At 39.2% G+C, this 25,615-nt stretch overlaps 1 protein-coding gene across 3 annotated transcripts in view; it reads left to right on the top strand.

Annotated features, from left to right (window-relative positions):
- LEO1 (LEO1 homolog, Paf1/RNA polymerase II complex component) overlaps positions 1 to 25,615 on the top strand; it is a 75,458-nt gene that overhangs the window by 9,340 nt on the left and 40,503 nt on the right. For all 3 annotated transcript variants that reach the window (XM_049613632.1, XM_049613628.1, XM_049613629.1), the window contains exons 2-4: positions 753 to 883; positions 1,613 to 1,722; positions 12,323 to 12,440. In XM_049613632.1, the coding sequence (XP_049469589.1) occupies positions 12,371 to 12,440 (70 nt within the window). In that variant the 5' untranslated portion in view covers positions 753 to 883; positions 1,613 to 1,722; positions 12,323 to 12,370. The remainder of the gene's footprint in view (positions 1 to 752; positions 884 to 1,612; positions 1,723 to 12,322; positions 12,441 to 25,615) is intronic.

Genomic DNA, 25,615 nt, shown 5'->3' with positions numbered 1-25,615 from the left:
CATGGTTCTCTTTCTTTCTTTCTTTTTTTCAGTAGGCTCCATGCCCAACATGGGTTTGAACTCCTGACCCTGAGATGAAGAGTCTCAGGCTTTACCAACTGGGCCAGCCAGGTGCCCCTGGCCTTTCTTGAAAATAAAGCATAGCTGCTTTCTTGTGGCTCCTTTCTTGAAATAAAGCATAGCTCCAAGCTCTTCTTTTAAGTATGCTTCAGATTAACAATCCTAAATACATTATTCAAAATTAGTACAGGATGAAACTTATTTGTCACACTTATGTCCACTCACATAGCTTTGTGCAATTTATCTTTTCTTCAGTTTGGATCCATCTGCTTGGTATTTAGTACCCCAGAGAGCTTCAGGACATCTCAGCCCAGTGACTTTTTTTTATATGAGTCTGCTTCCAAGCAGTCCCTAAAAGTCTTAAATAAGACAAGTCTTCCAGCAGTAATTCATGGGGGTTCCACTCTGAAATCAGAAGAATCCATCTGGTATCCTGCACTGACAATAGATAGCAGACCTAGGGACTGGTCCCAGTTCTGCCACTTATTAGTTGTTAGACTACAGGCAAATCATTTAATCTTATTATTTTTTAAAGTAGGCTTTACACCCTACATGGGGTTTGAACTCATGACCCTGAGATCAAGGCCTGAGCTGAGATTAAGAGTCGGACGCTTAGCTGACTGAACCACCCAGGTGCCCCCAATCTTATTTTTTTAATGGTATAAATAACACCTGCCTCACCTCCCTCCCAGGATTGTTCCAAGGATTACCTGAGACTGTGTCTGTGAAAGCACTCTGAAAATGCTAAACAACTGCATAAATAAGGGGTGTCATTAACATCGTCATTCAGTAGCTCACCTGGTTAAAACATGGTTTCCTGAAGGTAAGCCAGCTCTCTCTCCTTTCATTCAATCCATCCCACAGAGGTTCTTCTAGTGCCTATTTTATCCAAGATAGAACTTTTCCCCCACTTTCTTGGTAACTTGGGTAGGATTTCTTTTTCAATGTTTATTGTGTAAATTGGTAGACATTTTTTAAAAAGTGCAATGTCCACTCCGTGCTTATTTCTGTCTCAAAGAGATGTGGTCAAATAGTGAAGCAGGAGACACGCTTGAGCACGCTGCTGCAAAGGTGGAAGGCCAGAGCACAATCCCTATCCGCATCTCCCCCCAGAAAGCAGTCTTCTGCTACCCTCAGGCTAGGAGAGACAGAAAGGAAAGCCTAGAGGGGGTGCAGCAAAGCGGTTAGTGAAGAGAACACGAGGAATAACTGTATACAACCTCTCAGATCCCAACGATCAGTATTATAATAAATAGATTTACTTACATGAAAGCAGCTTAAAGCAAATCTCCTTTAATTTAGCCTGTGGTCCATTCAGCAAAGAAACATTTCTTCCATTTTTAGAAGCTTCTGATGGAGATTTATAGATACTGTTTCCAGAGGAAAAATAAAAGGCAAGTGATTCTCGGGGAAGAGAGGAAAAACACAAAATTTTTAAATGATTTAGCTGTACAGCAGGTTATGAAGGAAGGAAAAGGAAGAGATTAAAATGGTTCTTTCCCTCCTCCCTCTGTGACTCAGAGATTCATCCTAAAAATAATTTTCATTCCAGTTTGGGGAAGCTGAGCAAAGACTCACGTCTCCACATTCCAAGTTCCATGATGGCCTTGGAGAGGGAGGGAACCAAAGGAAGAGGAAAATGGGAAACAGTAACTATTAAAGGTAATCTGGAAAAGACTTTATCTACTCAGAAGAGGTGAAGTGAAATTAAACGCCAGGCTAGCTGTAATGAAGCAAGCATTTTCTGTTCTTGCCCTAGTCTGAGGTATGTCGTGTCAGCAAGGATGAAGCCTCAACTTGCCTTTCAGCCTTATTTCCTACCAGCTCTTCTGGTGATCAGTGTTTTACTCATTCAAATGAATTTTTGTCTTCTAACATCATTCCCCTTTCTTGTTTTTTTTTAATTTTTATTTTTTAACTTTATTATTATTTTTTTTAGGTATAATGGGTCATTCCTCTTTCTTTGTATCAGCAGCAGAAGGTTCTTGTTTAGGTGTTTCTTTAGTCACATTTAATTGATATTAGTATGTTCATTTTAAAAAGATATTTTTATTTTTAAGGTATTTCACACTTACAGAAAAGTTGTTCACGTAGCATACTGAACTCTTTTTTTTTTTTTTTTTTTTAACCTGAACAATTGGAGAGTAACCTGACAGATAGCAACATGCATTGACCAGATGCCCTTCAAGGAAGGACTTGTTGCCCAGCCTTGGAGACTGTAGTCGGCACACAGCTGTCAACTTGCATTTCCTTCAGGGTTTGCCTCATCTGCAGAGAGCCATCTTGCCCAAGGAGATGCCCCTTTCCCAGGTGGCCCAAATCCAATGACTGATAATGGCAAGGATAGAAAGGCCTGGCTATTTTGGCCCTGTGCAAGACAACTTCAATGGCCATTTCCGCCCGAGAGCTCCCAGTGGGGTTAGCTGAGGCTATCAGCCTGCAGCTCAGATCAACTTCTACCTCTCCCCACTCCTGTTTGCTTCCCCTCCTATCCACAGATGTTGATCCCAAGAGCTCTCCCTAATAATTATCCTGAAGACTAAAGTCTGCCTCAGAGTGTGTTCCTAAAACACCCAAACTACTACTCAGCCAGGACAGGTCTGAGAAAGCAGACAATAAAATGGAGTTTTGGATCTGCATCACTCACCATTCACCTGGTAGGAAGACCTCGTCACTGGTGATAGATGGAGGTCAGACGGTGACTGGCACAAGGTGGCAGCCCAGTTATTAAGATTTTCACCAGCGATGAATTGGGGTAGTATACCAGTGAAAGAGAATGTATTAGCTTTTGTACTGTGTGGAGGAGATAGTAACTACAAGGGGATTGAATGGTTATTGTGTAGCTCTCCTTAAGCTCTAGGTAAAGAAATGAAAAAGCTGAGAAAGTGACTAGCAGACAGCTGAAAGCCAAGTGTGAGAACCAGAAGGTCTCTTTCATAGCAAGTAAAGAGGCTTTCATAACCTGCAGTGGAGAGAACCGGATCGAGCTAAACCATTATGTAACCAAGAGCCAAAGGTTAAACTACCAAGTAAACTAGGTCTCCTGTGCTAGAGATGCTGCTGTGGTTGAGAAGGAGTGAGACCCTGGCACATGGAATGGGGACATCTGAGCTGATGCCCCCCAAAATCTTGAATTCCCAGATTTCTCTTGATCCTCGGAGCCTGAAGAAGTGAGCTACCCTTCCCTATTAAAAGCTGCACATTCCCTTTGCTTGAGAAAATAATGCCAAGGCCTCTCTCTGCAAGACAACATGTGACTCCTCAGTATCTGCCCCCACCTCCCCTCCTGTCCACTAAATCTATAACTAGGGTGACGTGGCAGCATAACCCAGCTGGGGACATGCTAGGCCTGAGAAGCGAGCAAAGAAACTAGACCCCAAAGGAGCAAAAAGATCTAACCAGCATGGACTGCAGGAGGTGGCGGGAATACATATGGGACTAGATTCTGAGGATACTTGATCAAAGGGGATAGAGCATGAGATTAGATAACAATTTGTGTGTGCTCTCCCAAAGTCAAAGATTTACACTCTGATGTAAATCTTACTTGCCAGTAAAATGGCTTCTGTGAAGCATGGTAAAAGTGGTGGCCCATGCTGAGTGAGATCAAAATACCATAAATGTCTTGGCAGGTGGGAGAGGAAAGAATTAAAATGCTAAGAGAAATTTAAAAATAATAAAACATCTAGGAGTGAATTTAACAAGACTTGTACACTGAAGTAAAAAGGGGGGGGATAAATTTAATAAGACCTATACACTGGAGAGTACAAAACCTTGTTGAAAGAAATTAAAGAAGACCTAAATAAATGGAAAGATATTCCATGTTCTTTTATTGGAAGACTTACTGTTGTTTCAATGCTAATAACCTCCAAATTGATTTATAGATTCAATGCAATCCCTATCAAAATTCTGCCTGGATTTTTTTTTTCTTTCTTTTTTTTTTTTTTAAAGTAACAGATCTTAAAATTCATATAGAAATGCTAGGGACCCTGAATAGCTAAAACAGTCTTTGAAAAGAACAAAGTAGAGTACTCAATTCCTAATTTCAAAACTTACTACAAAACTATTGTAACCAAAACAGCATGGTACTGGCATAATGATAAACATAGCATAAGAGAATAGAACTCAGAGTCCACAAACAAGCCTACATGTTTATGTGCAATGGATATTCAGCAAGAGTTCCAAAACAATTATTGAGGAAAGAATAGTTTTTTAAACAAATGGTTCTAGAGCAACTAGACATCCCTATGCAAAAGAATGAGGTGGGACCGTTATCTCACAAGTGCACAAAAATTAACTCAAAATGAATTATAGATCTAAATTTATAAAGCTCTTAGAAAAAAATTAAGTAAATTTTTGTGACCTTGGATTAGGCAACAGTTTCTTAGACATGACATCAAAAACATAGCCAACCAAAGGTAATTTGGTAATTTGGGCTTTGTCAAAATTGAAAGCTTTTGTGGTTCAAAGAATACCAGCAGGAAAGTGAAAGGACAGCCCACAGAATAGGAGAAATTATTTGCAAATAATATATTTGATAAGACTCTAATATCCAGATATCTGTATCTATATGTATGTATCTATCTCTTTATTCAATAATAAGAGAAATAACCCAATTTTAAAATGAGCAAAGACTTTTAAGGGGGGCCTGGGTGGGCTCAGTCAGTTAAGCATCCGACTTCAGCTCAGGTCATGATCTCATGATTTGTGGGTTGGAACCCCATGTTGGGCTCTTTGCTGACAGCTGAGAGCCTGGAGCCTGCTTCAGATTCTGTGTCTCCCTCTCTCTCTCTGCCCCTCCCCTGCTCACATTCTGAGATACCATTTAGCACCAATAGAAAGACTGTAATTAAAAAAAAAAGGGAAAATAACAAATGTTGGTGAGGATGTAGGGAAATCGGAGCCCTCATATGTTGCTGGTAGAAATGTAAAATGATACAGCAAATTGAGAAAACAGTGTGATAGCTGCTGAAATAGTTAAACATAAGGTTACCGTTTGACCCAGGAATTCCATACCTAGGTATATACCGGAGAGAATTGAAACATATGTCTGCACAAAATTTGTATCCAAATATCTATAGCAGCATTATTTACAATAGCAAAAAAGTGAAAACAACTCAAATCTCCATCAACTGATGAACAGATAAATAAAATATGCTATATCTGTACTATGGAATACTAGTCAGTTATAAAAAGAAGTGGGACTCTGATACATGTTACAACATGGATAAACTTTGAAAACATTATGCTAAGTGGAAGAAGGCAGACATAAAAGGCCACATATTGTATGATTCCATTCATATGGCATGTTCAGAAGAGGCAAATCCACAGTGATAAAGTAAATTAGTGGTTGCCAGGAGCTGTTGGTAGGAGAGAATAAGGAGTGATTGCTGACTGGCACAGGGTTACATTTTGGTGTGAAGAAAATATTCTAAAATTGATTGTTGTAATGGCTGTACAGCCTTGTGAACATACTAAAAACCACTTCAAAATGGGGAATTTTATGTATAGTTTGTGTTACCTCAATTTTTTAAAAAGGGTTCAGGGAAGTAGGAGTGCTGGTGTGGCCACATTATGTAAGATCAGAAAACCCACCAGATGACTGTTCCACAGGAGGACCTGGAGAATACAGTGTCTACCAAAGCAAAGAAGAATGTGTTGGTAAACAGCACTAGAATCACTGTGAAGTCTAGTGGTGGCTTGCTTTTGAAGGCTGGACTTATGGTAGGGGAAGCTGTTACAAAACTGATCTCCTCATTAGCAAGGGAGATCATATAACCCAGAAATGATTGAGCCAGGTGACATCACGCGACTGTCAGAAATCATGTGGATGCAATTAGGATAATGAGTGGCAAGATCAAAGTGGCAACCATGAGCACCTGACCTACAGAGTGTTATGGAGATAGTTAATAAAACATGGTGTCACTTGCTAGAAAATAGATGGGCAGCCAATAAGGGTACTACTCCTTCTGTATAAGCAAAAGAAAACAGAGGATGAAGGGAATGGAATATTTGGGAGCAAAGTTTTTATATACTGTTGAAATTAAATTCGTATAAAGATGTTAATTGTAATACCCCAAGGAACCACCAAGAAAATAACTCAAAATATACATATGTACTAAATAGGAAATGATGAGAGAATTAAAATGGTACATTGGAAAACATCTTTTTAGCACAATAGAAGGCAATAATATAAGAATGAAGGAATAAAAAAGACATGGCATATAGAAAAGAAAGCTAAGTGGCAGATGGGCAGATATAAATCCCTCATGTATAGAAGGACTCAGCCAGTTGATTTTGCCTCTGTTACTGACCACACTATTGCTGGCACAATGGATACGTGAATGAAGTGGCCATGGTGGCAGAGACTGAGGCTATTCTTGGCCCTATAGCATGGGTTCCCACTTCTCAGGGCTCATCTAGCTATTGCCACTGCTAAATGTCTAACTTGACAACAAGAGATCAATGCTGACTTCCTGATAGAGCACCAATCTTCAAGGAGACCAACTAAGCAATTGGTGGCAAGTTGACTACTTTGGGACCTTTCCACCTTGAAAGGGCCAGTAGTTCATCTTGCTAGGATGAAGACATATTCTGAGTAAGGGTTTAAATGTCTTATCTTCAGGCTTCACCCTGGGCTTACACAATGTTTGATGCACCAGCAGAGGACCTCCCATAACATTGTATCAGATCTAGGAACCCAACTTACAGCACAAAAGGTGTGAGAGTGAACTCATGACAATGTTATCTACTGGTTGTTATCACTTATTTTAGCACTCCAAAGCTTCCAGCCTTGTAGAGCATCGGAAAGCCTTGCTGAAGGCACAGCTGAAGTATTAGCTTGGTTGAAATGCTATGAGTGCCATCTTCCAGGATACATTAAACCTATTGAATAAAAGATCTTTTGTGGTGCTGTAACCCCAGCAGGAAAAATACATGGGTCTATGAGACAAAATATGGAATTAGGAGTGGTCTTGCTTATCATCACTCCCAATGGCCCCGTGGGGAATTTATGCTTCCTGTTCCTGCTATTCTGTATTCTGCAGGTTCAGAGGACCTGGTTCCTAAAAGGAAAATATTTCTACCAAATGGTACAGCAAGAGTCACTTTGATTTACTAGCTAAAACTGCTGCCTGGGCACTTTGGGTTCCTACTATTCAGGAATAATTGGGCTGTAAGTAGAGGAACAATCTTGGCAGGGGTATTAACCCTGATCATCAGAAGGAGTTAGGTAAGGTTGCTGTTATACAGTAAGGGTAGGAAAAATTATTTTAGCATTGAGACCATGTATCTGAATGCTTCCTGTTAGTCCCTTGCACAGTTACAATGGTAAATGAATAATGCAGCAAGGACATGGCAGTTAGGAACTCAGACCTCTCTGGGATGAGAATCTAGATCATGCCCCCAGGTAAGCCACTAAGACTAAGAGAAGTGCTAGCTGAGAGTGAGAGGGATTTAGAAAGGATGGTCAAGGAGGGAGGCTGTAAGTTTCAATGAGAGCCCTGAGACCAGCTATAGCAGGGCTATAGCTTGTCCTACAAACCTTCCTCTTCTAAGTCTCCCCAGGAGGAGAGGCTCATCAGAAACCTGGAGAAGCTACTCTTCAACAAAGATGAAGTGGATCCAAGAGCAGCACAGGGAATGAACATGGAGATGAGCCCCTGAGATTTCTCTTTGCAAGACTTCTTGTCCCGGCTCCCTGGAGGACTGTCAGCAGGCAGCCCTCAGTTCCCAGCTCCTGCTGCTGCAGACAGTTGCTTTATCAAAGCTCAGGCCCTTTGGGGCTAGGCCATAGCCAATTCTTGATCCAGGTCTGGGTTTAAAGCCCAGCCCTTTCAGCCTGGTTTGGGACAGTAATGAAGGGCCATTTCAGCTCCAGAGCTCCTCGTGGGGTTAATTAAGGCCGCTGGGCCTTCCTTATACACAGCTTGCTTTTTCCTTCTGTCTAAGCCTGTTTCTAAGCCTGACACCCTTCCACAGGTGTCAATACCAAAGGCACTCCCTAATAAACATCCTGGACACTAAAGTCTGACTCAGAGTCTTCTTCCTGCAAAGCCTAAACTGTGAAAATGCCTTGTCATCTCAAATGTGTTTCTTACTAATGAGAACTTTCATCTAGATCGCCCCAGTAGAACTATCAAAATCAGGAATTTAACAATGATGTATGAACATCGGTTCAAATGTCATCAGTGGTCCCAATAATGTCCTTAGAGGAAAAGGATCTTGTCCAGAAATTATGCATTTTATTTAGTTGTCTCTTTAATCTTCTTCAATCTTGAATAGCTTCCTCATCTTTGCTTTCATGACCTTGACACTCTGTAAGATTACAGGCCTTTTTTTTTTTTTAAAGAATATCCCTCAATTTGGGTTTGTTAACTGTTTTTCAAGATTACATTCAGGTTAAGCATCATTGGCAGAACTAGTAGAGCAGTGATGCCATGTTCTCGTCATTGCATCCTGTAGGTTGGCACATGACTCTAATTTGTCCCATCACTGATGATGTGGACTTGATTAAGGTGATGTCTGCCAGGCTTATCCACTGTAAAGCCACCCTTTTCCGCATTATAATTTACTATTTTGCGGGGAAGTATTTTAAGGCTATAAAAACATCCCATTCTTCATTAAATTTCCTATATATTCTCTTATATATATCCATATTGGTTATGGAATCCTTATTTTATTCAATGACTTATAATCCATTATGGTTATTATTTTGACACTGAGACTGTTACCTATTTGGCCAGTGGGAGCCCTTTCTGGTTTGCTTCTTTATCCTTTTGACATACCTCCATTATTCTTTTTGCACTTCCTTGCTTGCTGCACAAGATAGTCCAAGCTTATTTTGTACTTTCTCTGCCCCAGTTCTAGAATCAGCCATTTCTTCATGGAGCTCTGGTTCCCTTTGGTGAAACTAAGGGCATTTAGAAACTAAGATCTCAACATTAGGTGTGCTCATTGCTATTGAGGTATCACTGTTCTCAAGCCCTTTCAATGGACAGAACTAGGGTCTATCTGAAATACATGACTGTATGTATTTGGATGTACACAAATACACATGTATATAAACATATACACATTTCTATAAACACATTTGCATCTGTATGTATATACCTATACATATTCAAAATCATGAGTTCACAATGATACCTCCAGTTCCAATTTAACACCAACTAATTCATTCTAGTTTTTCACATTTCATATATTTAACTACTGTCTCTACCAGTAAGAAACCTGACTCTCATTTTCCTGAATATGATTACTTATTTAATTAATCCCTCTGCACATAAGCAACCTCCTGTGATTGCTCCTTTCCCTAGTGTGGACATGCTCTTCACCCTGCACTGGGCTACTGCTCCACCCAGATACCCACCACATCTTGCTTGGGCTCCAATGCCCCAAGATGGACCATCAGGATTTCCTCACCCTGATCTGACTCTGACACCTGTGCCAGGTGGCCTTCCTTCATGGATGCCCTTTCACCCAGCTGGATCTCCGCACCCACACTAGGCCTCCTCTCTTCCACTCCCCTTCCCTTGTACTATCTTACTGCCACTGAACTCCAACATCTGGCACCAGGCTGCCCCTCTGCAGGGACTCCATTCCTACTCTGCTCATGACATACTCTGATGTCCCCCCTCCTTATGGGAACACCCTTCTCATCCCACTAGGTCACTCCCTTCACAGATGCCCTTCTCACCCCTCCTGGGTTCTGACACTTGTACCAGGCTGCCCTCTTACCCAGATGCCCTACTTACACCTCTTGACTACCATGACTCCACACCCCTACCAAAGACATCCACCCTGCTTGGCCTGTGTAATGACTTTTGAATTGTTTTATGGAGGAAGAAGAAGAAAGAGAGTGGGAAAATGGAGGAAGAAGCAACAAAACATTAGTTCATCTTTTTTTTTTTTTTAAGTTTATTTATTTATTTTGAGGGAGAGAGAGAATGAATCCCAAGCAGGCTCCATGCTCAGCAGAGCCTGACTCAGGGCTCCATCTCAGGACCGTGAGATCATGACCTGAGGGGAAATAGAGTCAGAGGCTTGACCAACTGAGCCACTCCGGGGCCCCTCAGTCATCTTTTGGTTAACTTTTAATAAAATAATTTTTCTGAGATTCACTTCCATTTTAGTTTTTGGCTAGATCTATTTCTGCCATCATGTCTGTTAAATTTATATTTGTCAGGAAAGCCAAAGCTGCCTGCTCAGTGCATTCCTTATCTATGGTACCTACCATCTACCAGAAATATTACGGTTCACACAGGCCAATACATAACTGAAAGTCCTCCTCTCTCACCATTCTTTTCAGTGGGGTTTTCAGGATAATATACAGTTACGGGCATTTATATTTGGGGGTAAGGGCATCTTGCTTCAATACTTTCTACTTTTCCCTGATTTCCTTTTTCCTCTTCCTAGCAGTACTCCATTAAGCTTGCTAGGTTGATTTAAATGGAACCTCAGTTGGTTTAACTTTGTGCTATACTTTTTCTCATAGGAAGGCATCTCAAATGTCCTAAAGCTACATATACCCCAGATCCCCGTAAGAATGGATTATTTACCTCTCTTCAAATGTGTTCCAAGCTGTCCTACCTGTGTTTTTATTCATGCTGGGGCTCCCACCTGGTCCATTGTCTCATTGCTTCTCCAAAGTCAAAACCCTACATCCTGCAAGGTACACTTCACACACTACCTCCCACCAAAGCCTTTGGCACTATCCTCAATCCGGGACCTCCACAGAGCTCTGTATGCATCTGTGATGTGTATCCTTTTCCGACATGTTCTTTTTTGAAAAATATTTATTTATTTTTGGGAGGAAAGCAAGCTGGGGGAAGGGCACAGAGAGAGGGACAGAGGATCCGAAGCCGGCTCTGTGCTGACAGGCTGACAGCAGTGATCCTGATGCAGGGCTCGAACTCACGAACTGTGAGATCATGACCCGAGTTTAAGTTGGACACTTAACCAACTGAGCCACCCAGGCTCCCCTTTTCTGACATATTCTAATTATCATTCTTAGGAGACCAGAAGCTAGCTCCTTAGATACAGGTACCATTAATTTTTCGTATCTTTACCCCATGGAGGCCTTGCATGGAGTAGAAGCTCTACATATGTTTAATTGAAACCTAATAAGGGCTTGTATATTTTATATTATCTTTTCTTTGCATAGTACAGTCTTCAAAACAATTAAACTTCCTAGTAGCCCTTTCTGGCATGAGACCTAAATTTTCCACCTTACAGAAGAGAAAGATGTTTACTTTTATCATCCAAAGGACAAGAAAATGAAGCTGTTCATCTTTTTTTCCAACATGATGCAATAGGTTGCATTAGTATATCAAGAGATAAAATCTACTCTCAAAGCAAATTCATATTTGCCTACGGACACCTGTATTTTTATCCTGCCTAAATAGCACTCTAAGTTTTGAAGTTATTAAATACTGACATTGTCTCTAGAACATATGCATTTACTTTGCATAGTGAATAAAATTATATTTTCACCTGCAGAGAGATGGCCCCAATTCCTCACTCCCCATAGGAATTATGTAACTACAGTAGAAGACCGACCTGCTTCTTTTGTGTTGGTCTTAGCCTGGATTCTCATAATCTGTTCCAAAGTAGGGCATTATCAAAAATCTACTTTGTCCCATTTTTTTTTCTCCATTTAACTGTTTATTGCAAGGGCAGTCCTTAGATTGTAAACACTTTGACTCAGAGGTGTCTTCTAACTCTTTTGCATTCTTGTGTGTGTGTTAATGGCACACTATATATCTGCAATGAATCATTTCACCGAATTACTCTTAGGGTGCTTTCTTCCCTAGGCTATCACTACAGATCTCACTATGTTAAATAGTCAAAATATGAACTTTCGGTGTTTTTCTCCTCATGCTTGATCCTCCTGGTTTTAGATCTCGTGTTCATCCCTACTGGTCTGATAGATATGGCACCAAGATTTTAGAGGCAGCTTGAAAATTTTTAAGCTCCTCTTTCTACATCATGCCACGAAATGGCAAAAACTTGGTGAAGAAAGAAGGGTTGGGGTCCATGAGGCGATCTCCTGTATACTAATAGAACTCTTGCTGACAGATACCTGTGGTAGGCTGAATCATGGTGCCCCAGAAAGACATCTATGCCCTAATCCCTAGATTGTGTGAATGTTACCTTATATGGCAAACAAGGACTTTGTAGGTGTGATTAAAGATTGTGAGATGAAGAGATTATTCTAGATAATCAGGGTGGACCCTACATACAATTTCATGTATCCTTTGAATAGGAAGACAGAGGGAGATTTGACATACAGAAAAGAGAAGGTAATGTGACCATGGAGGCAGAGATTGGAGCGATGGGATCACAAGCCAAGGAGTGTTGCCAGCCACTGGAAACTCAAAGAGGTAAGAAACCCATTGTCTTTATAGTCTCCAGAGGGAGCACAGTCCTGCTGTCACCTTTATTTAACCCAGTGAAATTGATGAACCCTGGCCTCCAGAAATTGGAAAGAATAAATTTCTGTTGTTTTAAGACACCAAGTTTGTGCCCACCAGAAACTAATAAAGACTTGGAGGGTGGGGAGCATAAAGAATAAACACAAACTCCATCCTTAAGTATCTATGAATTAAATAGGAGCAGTTTGTAAAATATTATGACCCAATGTGTGGTAAAATGCAAAGATAAATGCCAAAGTCAGGAAGTACTGGAGAAATTCAGAAAAGTGAGTAATCTTCAGTGAGGAGCTGGAGTAGATTAGGTGGGTTTTACTGCATAGGTAGATTGTGAAAGTAGGCCCTTGTACAAAAGGAGAAGACTTTAGATTTAATCCCCTGGACACTGGGAATTCAGTAACAAATTCTCTCCTCATTTTCTTTCTTTTTGCATTAGGAAAGTAATCTAGGCTTCTCTTAAAACATTTCATAGACATAAAAATTTGAATGTAAGATTCCCTTGTAATTCCAGTACTCCCAGAGAAAAGCTTTGCTAACAAGTTGGTATATATTCTCCCAGATTTTTTTCTGCACATATAGTAATAGGTTTATATAATTATTGCCAAAATGGGATCATGCTATAAATATTCTTTTGCAACCTGCCATTAAAAATTTTTGAACAAAATAAAAAGGAAAATCATATTTTAAGATGATTAACCTTTTGGCAACACTCATGTAGATCTCCCTAATCTGTCCTAATTACAGTATGTACTGTACTGAGGTGAGAAATGGAAACAAAGAAAGAGTAGCTAAAGGTTGTTAAAATAATCCGGGTAAATCAGGGTAGGGTCTTTGGCAATAACTGATAAAGTAAGGGATTGGAAATTTTTCTAGTAAGGGTCAGGAAATATATGTATGTATTTCAAGATCTTGGGCCACATAAATAAAAACTAATTTCTCCTTTTTACCTTTGAGAGAGGGAAAAAAAAAAAAGATTCCACTTATCCACATTTGAAGATAGCCATGCTCTCTGATTGTGGTAATAGCAATCCTAAAGGGAAGAAATTGCTTTCTAAGCAGTGATGGCAGGGCTAAGTATTTTATATACATTGATGTCTTTTCTGATTATGAAAGCATTACATAATTATGGCAACATGGAAAAAATTGAAAAGTAAAACAAAAAATAAAATTACCCAGAATTCCATCATTCCACTATAACCACTGTGTGGTTTTTGGCTTATTTCCTTTCAGACATTTTCCTGTGTAAAGGAATATATATGTGTATGTGTATGTATATATATACATATGAATATATATGAATATGTATATAAATATATACACATATATACACACACACATATATATGAAATTGAGATAATACTAGATACTGCTTTGTGACATGCAGTTTTTACCTGACAGTGTGTCATAAGCATTTTCCTATGTATTTCAATATTCTTTTAAAAACCTTTGTTTCCCAAATTGGCATTTTGGTGGTGGTGGTGGTGGTTGCAACAGTGATACAATTTCATTATGAAAACTGGAAACAAACACAGCCATATGTGAGGTGGAATATGAACACCTTCTCATAATGTCACGTCCCAGAAGTATAGAGATCTGGTGGAACATACTCATGCTTGGCTCATTGAGCTTCTTTCCCAAATCCATGTTCCATAACTATAGCTTGAAGTCAGTCATGGCAGGAATATTTACGCCATGGAAGTTGGCAAACATCAGTTATCAAGGCTTTTTGTCCTGGAGTGCTGGTTGTTAAACTTTTACCACTACATCGCTGTGTGTACCTTCCTAGACATTTAGTGTATATTTAAATATTTGTTTACATAAACATAGATGATTACCATAATAAGGTTAGTTATACATCATCTCAAATAGTTACAATGTGTGTGTGTGTGTGTGTGTGTGTGTGGTGAGAATACTTAACATTTATTCTCTTAGCAACTTTAAAATATACAATTCAATATATTTTTCAAAGATTTTATTTTAAGTAATCTCTGCACCCAACTTGGGGATTGAACTCACAATCCCAAGATTAAGAGTCGCATGCTCTACCAACTGAACCAGTCAGATGCCCCTACAATTCAATATTTTTAACTGTAGTTACCGTGCTGTACATTACATCCCTAGGACTTACTCATCTTATAACTGGAAGTTTGTACCTTTTGACCCCCTTCACCCATTCTGTCTCTTTTACTACCCCCGCCCCCAGACCCTGGCAGCCATAAGCTCGTTTTTTTTTTTTTTTCTATGAGCTCGTTTTTTTTTTTTTTTTTAAGATTCCACATATAAGGAAGATCATACAGTATTTGTCTTTCTCTGTATGACTTATTTCAACTTTGTATAATATTCTTAAGTTTCATCCATGTTGGGCATGGCAAAATTCCCTTCTTTTTATGACTGAATAATATTCCACTGTGTATTTACCACACTTTCTATATCCATTCATCTGCTGAGGGACACAGGGTTTTTTCCATGTCTTGGCTATTATAAATTCTGCTGCAGTGTATATGGGGGGGGGGGGCAAATATCCCTTTGAGATAGTGATTTCATTTCCTTTGGATATATACCCACAAATGGAAATGCTGGATCCTATACTAGTTCTATTTTTAATTTGGGGGGAACCCCCACACTGTAAAAAACATCCCATTTTCTAACCAGCTTTGGCAATCTAATAATATATAATGTTCCTCTCTTCAATACATTTTCATGTACCTAATCTGTGCTACTTAGTATTTCACTGTATGACTGCATTATAATTTATTTGAACAATCCTCCACTGATGGGTGTTTTGAGTGGTTACAATTTCTGACTATTATAAACAAACTTTCAGTGAACATTTTGTCCACATATATTTGCATATCCATCAAATTATTTTCTCACGATAAATACCTAGACATGGAAATGTTGAATCAAGGAGTATACCCATTTACAATTTAAATAGACGATACCAAATTGCCCTTCCAAGAGGCTGTCTTATTTTTCTACTACCTTCACCAGTATATGCACTGATACATATAATTTAAGTGATTGCATAGGATTTCAGTTTATGGATGTCTGATAACTTGTTTGATCCATTCCCTACTATGATGTTCCCAATATTTCTCATTTCTATGAACAATGCTATAATAAATACCCTTGTACATCTTCATGTGAATCTCTTATTTTCTCAAGATAAAGTCTTTGATACGGAATTACAGAGTCAAAGGTAAGAAATTTTTATGACATTTTGTCACTTTGTCATTTTGACATTATCAGATTCAGGTCAGTATTTGGAATTTAAAGTGGTGTTTAAGAATTTACTTGATGCTAAATAGAAATGAATACTTTTTTTAAAGTTTATTTAATTATTTTGAGATAGAGAACGAGCAGGGGAGGGGCAGAAAGAAAGGGGGACAGAGCATCCAAAGCAGGCTCTGTGCGGACAGCAGAGAGCCCGACACAGGGCTCAGGCCCATGAACCATGAGATCAGGACTTGAGCCGAAGTCTGCCGCTTAACTGACTGAGCCACCCAGGTGCCCCAGAAAAGAATACTTCTTTTTTTTTTTTTTTTTTTCAATATATGAAGTTTATTGTCAAATTGGTTTCCATACAATACCCAGTGCTCATCCCAAAAGTTGCCCTCCTCAATACCTATCACCCACCCTCCCCTCCCTCCCACCCCCCATCAACCCTCAGTTTGTTCTCAGTTTTTAAGAGTCTCTTATGTTTTGGCTCTCTCCCACTCTAACCTCTTTTTTTTTTTTCCTTCCCCTCCCCCATGGGGTTTCTGTTAAGTTTCTCAGATCCACCTAAGAGTGAAACCATATGGTATCTGTCTTTCTCTGTATGGCTTATTTCACTTAGCATAACACTCTCTAGTTCCATCCATGTTGCAACAAAGGGCCATATTTCATTCTTTCTCATTGCCACGTAGTACTCCTTTGTGTATATAAACCACAATTTCTTTATCCATTCATCAGTTGATGGACATTTAAGCTCTTTCCATAATTTGGCTATTGTTGAGAGTGCTGCTATAAACATTGGGGTACAAGTGCCCCTATGCATCAGTACTCCTGTATCCCTTGGGTAAATTCCTAGCAGTGCTATTGCTGGGTCATAGGGTAGGTCTATTTTTAATTTCTTGAGGAACCTCCACACTGTTTTCCAGAGTGGCTGCACCAATTTGCATTCCCACCAACAGTGCAAGAGGGTTCCCGTTTCTCCACATCCTCTCCAGCATCTATAGTCTCCTGATTTGTTCATTTTGGCCACTCTGACTGGCGTGAGGTGATATCTGAGTGTGTTTTTGATTTGTATTTCCCTGATGAGGAGCGACGTTGAGCATCTAGAAAAGAATACTTCTAATGACTACTATTGTTTTTGGAAACAATATCTCGTGGCTCTTGAATAACCTTTACATTATTTTCCCTTTAGTTTCTTCTTTGGTATTTTAGACCCAGGATTCTATCCTATTTCTCCTTCCAAATTTTGTTTCTGTGTAAAATGTCAGATAGAAAGTATATACATGTGTGTTTATGTACTGGAAATGAAAGGTACCCATATATCAGTATGAATCACTATTAACCTAAAATGTCACACCCATTTACAGGATTAACCCTGCCTGTCATTTCCTCAATGAGTAAGGAAATAAACTTCAGTCAAGGAGATAAAATCTTTCCTGGACTCTAAGAAAATTTCATCTTATGGAGCCTAAGAAAAAAATTAAAATTTGCTACTTAATTCAAATGTATGACTTTAACAATAGATACATAATAATCAGGTACAAAAAAAACATTTTCTTGGTGTTTACCAGTCAGTCTTAAGAGAAAACAAGAGAAACCAAATGGTTTCTTCTAAGTTTTGTTAAAGGACGTGTTTTTATTATTATCTAAAGTTAGTGTTTTTCAAACCTCTTCTCTCCTTCACACCACCCTCACTCCCCAAGTCAATTTTTTTGCTAAGGAAAAACTGATGGGGGTGGGGGTGTGCGCGTGTGCTGCTGGTTTTGCTGATGAATGAGGTCTCTGCAGGGTATACCATCACCATCTTGTGGCCTTTTGCCATATTACCACTAAGGGTTTTAATACGGGAATGCTTTTTTTTTTTTTTTTTGCAATTGCAAGCGTGAAACACACTGTAGCAATCTCTTTGTAGCAATCCCTCTGTGGATAAGATAAAATATGTTGAGCGCCAGAGCCAGGAGTTGCCACCCTTACAGGGAGATGATATCGCTGCACTTATGCTGATGATTCTAAAACAACCAACTGAATAAGGAAATCTAGTGAAGAGATTTTATTAGAGTAGCTTTACTGTAAAGTGACATTTTTCAGTTTTGCTTTGGGTTTGAGCCGAATTTGTTTTACTGCTTCCTTTGTAAAAATATTTGTAAAAATATCGGTTGGCAGGGCAGTTTGTAAATCTAACTTTTTTGTCTGTCTCTTTGGTTCTAACGTTGGGAGGGCGTTCCCACTTTTGTCTCAATATTCCCCCACCTTAGTACTATTTTATTATGTTCTTTTATAAAAATGTGTTGTTGTTTTTTCTCCTTTCCCTTTGTCTCTTTCATCTATTTTTCCTTCTTTTTTCTCCTGCCTCATACTTCCCATTTTGTTCCTTTGGTATCCTTGCTACGTTTCACTTTACTTAGCTTCCTCCATTAACACCCACAAGCACAGCGCCCCGCCTCCCCTTTCTGCGGCCTCCTCTTTCTTTGTTCCTTCTAATTCCTTCCCTGGGTGGTTGATGTTCCGGCTCTTTTAGTGTCTACTACACCGACATCCTGTGCTGGCTGGGTAGGTCTTTTAAGGACATAGCTCCCTGGTAACCCTCAGGCTTCAGAGAGAAACCTAAATCCTACCTATTCAAGGAAGCCACACTCTAAACCTAACCCTAGATTCAAGAGGATAAGTTTCAAAAGGACAACCTTTGCTTCAGTGGTAAGAAATGGTTCTTTACCTGACTCATTACTTCTTTTATTTTTTTTTCTCAACTTAAGTGCAACTTTTCATAGGAAGTGTACTGAGACATTTTCCAAGCCCATGTTTGCTGTCCAAACTCTCATTTGCATAGGGAACAATTATCAACTAGTGTTTTGCAGTTGGCACTTGGATCTAAAGTAAGTTTAAAGACAGCGAGAGGAAAAAAAATAAAGATGGTGAAAGGAAAGAGATTTGAGAAAAGGGTTTTCTATCATTTTGGAAAGCAGCTTAAATTTTATTATGAGATGTAGATTTCTGTCTTTTTCTTGACAGCCTGAAAACTCTCCCATGAGGTAATTAGGTTTACATTAAAAAACTTTTATAAATAAATTTATTTATTTATTTTATTTTGAGCGACAGAGAGAGAAAAAAAAAAAAACATGTGAGTGGGGGAGGGGCAGAGACAGAGGGAGAGAGAATCCCAAACAAGCTTCACACTGTCAGCACTGAACCGGATTTGGGGCTCTATCTCACTAATTGTGGTAGGGCATCTAGGGCTTGATGCAGTAAACTGTGAGATCATGATGTGAACCAAAGTTGCTCCTCAAATAACTTCTATCACTCCAACTGAGTAAACAGAGCTTCTATTAAAAAATTACTTGAGGGGCACCTGGGTGGCTCAGTCGTTTAAGCATCTGCCTTCAGCCCAGGTCATGTTCTTGGGGTTCGTGGGTTCTAGTCCCTTTCCGACTCTCTTCTGTCAGCGCAGAGCCCCTTGGGATCCTCTGCCTCACTTTCTCTCTGCCCCTCCCCTGCTCGTGCATGCACCTACTCTATGTCTCAAAAATAAACATTTAAAAAAAAAATTACTTCAGGCCCACCGTGGATTATGACAATAACAACTGTCATTTATTAGTCTAAGAACCCAATTGAGCCCTGGGTCGGCTCTGTGCTGACGGCTCGGAGCCTGGAGCCTGCTTGGGAATCTGTGTCTCCCTCTCTCTCTTCCCCTCCCCTGCTCACACTCTGTCTCTCTCTCTGTCTCAAAAATAAATAAGCATAAAAAAAATTTATTAGTCTAAGAACCCAAGATTTACTTATTCTTCAGAATCTGAAGACTTCTATAGTCATAGGATTCTAGATGCCAACGTAGTAAAAAAAACATAGTTGAATAAAGAATGTACTCCCTAAAGAAAAATTTTCCCCAATTATTCTAAAACTAATGCATGTTTATTGTAGGAGACTTGGAAAACATAGAAAAGAATAAAATACACTAGTCCCCTTATCTGCCTCCCAGTGAATGCTATATATATATACGTATATATATATATACATATATGTATATATATATATATGTATATATACGTATATATATATGTATATATATGTATATATATGTATATATGTATGTATATATAAATACGTATATATATACATATATATACATATATATGCATATATATATATAAGTATGCTATATATAAATATATATACACTATGTTTTTTTTCTGTACATATATCTATGATAAAGTTTAACATAGAAATTAGCCACAGTAAGAGATGAACAAAATAACTAATAGCTAGCATTATTAGTAACTGTAGAATTCAAATATGAAGTTTTGTTTCGTGCTTTTTTATTATTTATGACAGTTTTTTCCTGCAGGATGACTATTTGTAATCTTTAGCTTGTTTACTCATTTTGCTGTTTTGGTTTCTGATCTGTCATGTTAATTAATATAGAATTTTGTGTGTGCGTATAGATTCTAAAACAAGTCTCACTCTTCTGACAACAATAAACAATGTTAATACAAAAGAAATAACTAATAGAACCATTATAGCAATGTAGTGTAATAAAAGTTATGTGCATATGGCCTCTCTCTCAAGTATCTTACTGTGCTGTACTCATTCTTCCTGTTGCCATGCTGTGAGATGATAAAATGCCTTCATGGTGAGATGAAGTGAGGTAAAGGATGTAGGCACTGTGACTTAGTGTTGGGCTACTCGTTACCTTTGGAGGATGTGTTAGGAGGGAGATCATTTACTTTTGGATGCGGTGACTTGACTGTGGGTACCTGAAACCTTGGGAAGTGAAACCAAGGAGAGGAGGGGACTGCTGTAAAATAAAAACCTGAGCATCCTGAGTTAACGAAGCAGTATTGACGTTTTGGTGTCTATCTTCTTACTATTAAATTTAATTGAATTTTGAACACAGTCACTGGGTATAAAACTCAAATGTGTCAGGAAGTACACAGTGAGTGAGGTTTTTCTTCTCTTCCCTCCTCCAGTCCCCTAGCTCCTTTTCTTGGTTTCCAGCTTTTGTTGCAGTCTTCCAGAGACAGTGTATCCATTTATATGGTACACACACACATTTCAAATGTGATGGTAGCTTTATATACACCATATTCAGAATGTTTTTCCCCCGGAACTCATGTGTCTTGGATCTTTCCATATCAAATGGTAAACTATTCCTCACTAAAATTATGACTGTGTGTGACATTTTAAAAGTCAAATAGTACTACTACACTTAAAATACTCAGTGTTTACATAATTATGACCAAGCAAGTCTTATTAGCTGTGTAACCTAGGGAAAAACCACTTAGGTTCTCTGTGTTTCCTTCAGGTTCCTTATGTATAATATAGGAATATATTAGGAAAGAATAAGTTAGTTCTGGCCCAGAAGCCCTTAGCCACAATTCTGAAATCCAAAAGCTCTAAAATAAAAAGTACATAACATTTGGTAGCAAATGCTGCCGGGAACTGACCTAAAGCTATTTAAAGTTTTATCACTCTTAGTTTGGATTTTTGTACATTTTGCCATAGAAATTTAATTTTGATTTGGGATAGTCTTCAGACCTAATTAGATGTGTTGAGGAATAAATATATATGTGCTGTATTCCCTTTCTAAAATCTGGGAAAATATCCGAATCTTGAAACATATGTGGCTCCAAGAGTTTTGGATAAAGGACAATGGATCCATATAAAAAGCACTCACAACAGCTCCTAGCAGGTGTAGGTATTATGTGTTATCTCTTATTATTACCAGCTGAGCCACATAGCATTCTGTAGCCTTTGGAGGGCTACATTTCCTATTTCCTTGGAGGTAATAATTTCCTTGGTTTTCTGTTTGCTTAGTTTGTTTTTTTTTTTTAATTTAAGTGTTTATTTATTTTTGAGAGAGAGAGACAGACAGACAGAGTGCAAGAAGGGGAGGGCCAGAGAGAGAAGGAGACACAGAATCTGAAGCAGGCTCCAGGCTCTGAGCCATCAGCACAGAGCGCAACACAGGGCTCAAACCCACGAACTGTGAGATCACGACCTGAACTGAAGTCAGATGCTTAACTGACTGAGATACCCTGGCTCTCCTCTGTTTGCTTAGTTTTAATGTGTCAGGTACAATTTTTTTTATACTCTAATTACAGGAAAATACCCATTCAAAATATTCAAACACATTAGATATGAATATACAAAACTAAGTGTATATATTTATAAATTTATTAGTGTATTATTTTATTGTGTCTCATCTTCCACCAAAATGCAAGTTTCTGAGAACAGATGCTTGGTCTATTTTGTGTTCTGTTGTATCTCCCGTGCCCACAATAGTTTCTGGCTTGGAGAAGGCACTTAAATCCCTATTGGATGAGTGACTGCAGCAGGTATTCCATTAGCTGTGCGTCCTTCTCAGACTTCTCTCTCTGGGAGCCTTCTGTGCTCTTGCTCCATTCTGGACCAGCAGCCTTCTAGGATCATAGGGAGTCCTTTTGCGTCTTTCCAATCTTGGGGTTCCTTTTCCTCTAAAGCTGTTCTCTTCCTTGGTTTAGTTCTTCATTTTGGTGGGTCACAATTCATAGACTGTCAAGTACTTTAGTAACTCTTCCAATTTCTATTGCTATATAACAAACTACCTCAAAACTTGTGGCATTCTGCCACAACACCCACTCATTGTTTTCTGGATTCTGTGAGATAAGAATTTCAAAAAGTCTCAGCTGGGCATTTGTGACCTGGGGTCTCTGACTGAGCTTGTCTTCAGATGGAGCTGGAACCACAGGAGGTCTACAGCAGCTGAAGGCTGGTTAGATATTTCTCTCTCTCTCTTTTCAGATATCTCTTTTTATGTAGTTGAGGACCTCTCCATTTGGTCTGTGTGTCTAGTTTGGGCATCTTCATGGTATGGCAGCCTTAGGGCTCCTTATATAGATTCTGGCTTACACAGAATATTATTATTCTTTCCTTGTACTTAATGATAGGTTGTTTGGATACAGAATTCTAGAATGAACCATTTTCCTTAAGGATTTTATTTTCTAACTTTCAGAATTGTTGTTGATAAATCCATTGTTAATTCCAGATCTTTTAAAGTTTTTATTTAATTTAATTTTTTTTTTTTTAATTTGAGAGAGAGATGGAGAGAATGTGAGTGGGGGAGAGGAGGCGGGCTGAGGGGGGAGAGAGGGAATCTTAAGCAGGCTCCGCGTTCACTTCAGAGCCCAATGAATGGCTCAATCCCACAACCCTGGGATCAGAACTGAGGCAAAATCAAGAGTCAGACTCTCAAATGACTGAGCCACTTAGGTGCCCCAATTCCAGATCCTTTCTATGTCAGCTGATTTTTCTCTCTCTAGAAGCTTTTAAAATGTTCTCTTTATCCATAGTGTTCTGAAACTTCGTGTGAATCAGGGAATAGATTTAAGTAAAATAACATAAGTTTTGCTTGGTTGAATTTTACGTTCTGCTCAATTTTGTTTCGAAAAATGGGTTCCCTCCCATTACTTCAATAGTCTAGCTTGAATCAACCTGTCTTAGTCTACTTGGACAGCTTTGATAAAATACCATAGACTAGGCAGCTCATACATAACTGTATACACATATATAACTATATATACATAATTTGTTTCTTACTGTTCTGGAGGTTGGGGGGCCTAAGATCAAAGTGCCAGGATGACAGCATTCTGGTAAGGGTCCTCTTCCTTCCTCCTGGTTCACAGCCAGGAGTTTCTTGCTGTGTCCTCCCATGTTGGAAAGGGCTAGGGAGTTCTGTAATGTCTCTTTTATAAGAATTTGAATTCTATTCGTGTGGGCTCCACCCTCATGACCTAATCACTTCCCAACTTCCCGCCTTCTAGTATCATTACTTTGGCATTGGGATTTCAGTATGAATTTTGAGGGGACACAGACATTCAGAACATAGTACTAAGAAACCTTTCCTGACAGACTGCCATTCATGTTGGTCATTTTCTGGCTTTCCATTCTTCAGGACCTATATATAGTTTATAATTTACTTCTGAAACTTAAATTCTTCAGATGTTTTACACTATTTTCCCTCAAACTCGTGTATACACACACACACACACACACACACACATACACACACGTTGCATATACCATGTTTGCTATTATTTTTATATCCCTATACCACCCATTGCAGAGATCCAATTCAGCAAAGAATCTAATAAAGGCAGACTATGAGTGAGTGCTCCATAGCTTCCAAGAAATGAGCTGCCCCATTGTTGACTTATGGCTAGGGACAGAAACTGCAGGACTTCTCTCTTCCTCTCTAGTTCACACCAAATGGTTCTTTTTATTTTATTTATTTCTAATGTTTATTTATTCTTGAGAGAGAGACAGAGCATGAGTGAGAGAGGGGCAGAGAGAGAAAGGGAGACACAGAATCTGAAGCAGGCTCCAGGCTCTGAGCGCTCAGCACAGAGCCTGACACCGGGCTTGAACTCACAAACCATGAGATCATGGTCTGAGCCCAAGTCGGACGCTTAATGGACTGAGCCACTCAGGTGCCCCACCAGCCTGTTCCTTTTAAAGGTTAGCTCTGGGGCACCTGGGTGGCTCAGTTGGTTAAGCTTCCAGACTCTAAGATCAAGCCCCTCTCTGGCTGCGTGCTGGGCATGAAGACTGCTTAAGATTCTCTCTCCCCATAACGCGTCTGGGTGGCTCAGTCAGTTAAGCCTCTGACTCAGGTCATGATTTCATAGTTCATGGGATTGAGCCCATGATGGGATTTTCTGTCTCCCTCTCTCTGCCTCTCCCCTGCTTGCTCTCTCTCTCTCTCAAACTAACTAAATGAACATTACAAAAAGAGGGGGCACCTGGGTGGCTGTTGGTTAACTGACTTCGACTCAGGTTCGTGAGTTTGAGCCCCACATTGGGCTCTCGGCTGTCGGTGCGAAGCCGGCTTGGGATCCTCTGTCTCCCTCTCTCTCTGCCTCTAGCTCTTGCTCTCTCAAAAATAATAAAACATTAAAAAAAAAAAAAAAGATTCTTTCTTCCTCTCCCTCTGCCCCTCCCTCACTGCTGCTTGTGCTCCTAGGCTTCTCTCCCTCTCTTTCTCTTATACTGTTTCAACTTGATGTGAACATAGAGTTTAAAAATCTTAAAGGTATTCTTGTTATTTTGTAAAAATACTTGTAATAATACAGTAATTGTGCTGAGTTATATAATCAGTCTAGTTGAACCTCTCTGGAGATATTGTGGGTGTATCAAAGGTCACAATTCTGAGGATCTATCTTCACCTTATGAAGGCAGAAAATGGGGAAAAAGAGACAACCTCTCAAAAATTTGGTAACAAGGTAAAGCTGCTCTGTAGTTGTTTTATTTAATCACACATTTGATAGATAAAATTCCCCATCCCTGTGAGCAAATCAAGAAATAATCTTAACACTCAAAATTAAATGAATGAAACACAGGGACACCTGGGTGGTTCAGTTGGTTAAGCATCTGACTCTTGATTTCGGCTCAGGTAATGATCTCATGGTTCATGGGTTTGAGCCCCATGTCAGGCTCACACTGACACTGCAGAGCCTGCTTAGGATTCTCTCTCTCCCTCTCTCTGCCCCTCCCCCACACATGTGAGCATGCTCTCTCTCTCAAAATAACTAAATAAAGTAAAAAAAAAAAAATGTTTTGAAAACACAAACCCAATAGGACGAACTTCTCTGAAGTGAAAAGATGATCTTAAATACTCTAAATATCAATGAAAGTGACCTGGGTGTAACCTCAGGCAAGCAGTACATCAATGATTGTGATTGATTTGGCTGAAATCTAGTTGACTGTATTGTATTTTGTATGAGGAAAGGCAATGAATAGAACAATGATCAGTATAAAGTAGAACAAAAACAAAAAAAGTAAAAAACCAGAAGTAATTTGTTTTGCATTTTTATTCAAATGAAATCAACACAAAGTCTATTAGTCACAAATATAGGCGCTGTAATTCAAGACTGAATAAGTGC

Source organism: Panthera uncia, assembly GCF_023721935.1.
Source record: "Panthera uncia isolate 11264 chromosome B3 unlocalized genomic scaffold, Puncia_PCG_1.0 HiC_scaffold_1, whole genome shotgun sequence".
NCBI classification, from domain to species: domain Eukaryota; kingdom Metazoa; phylum Chordata; class Mammalia; order Carnivora; family Felidae; genus Panthera; species Panthera uncia.
This window is presented reverse-complemented; position numbering and strand designations above follow the sequence as displayed.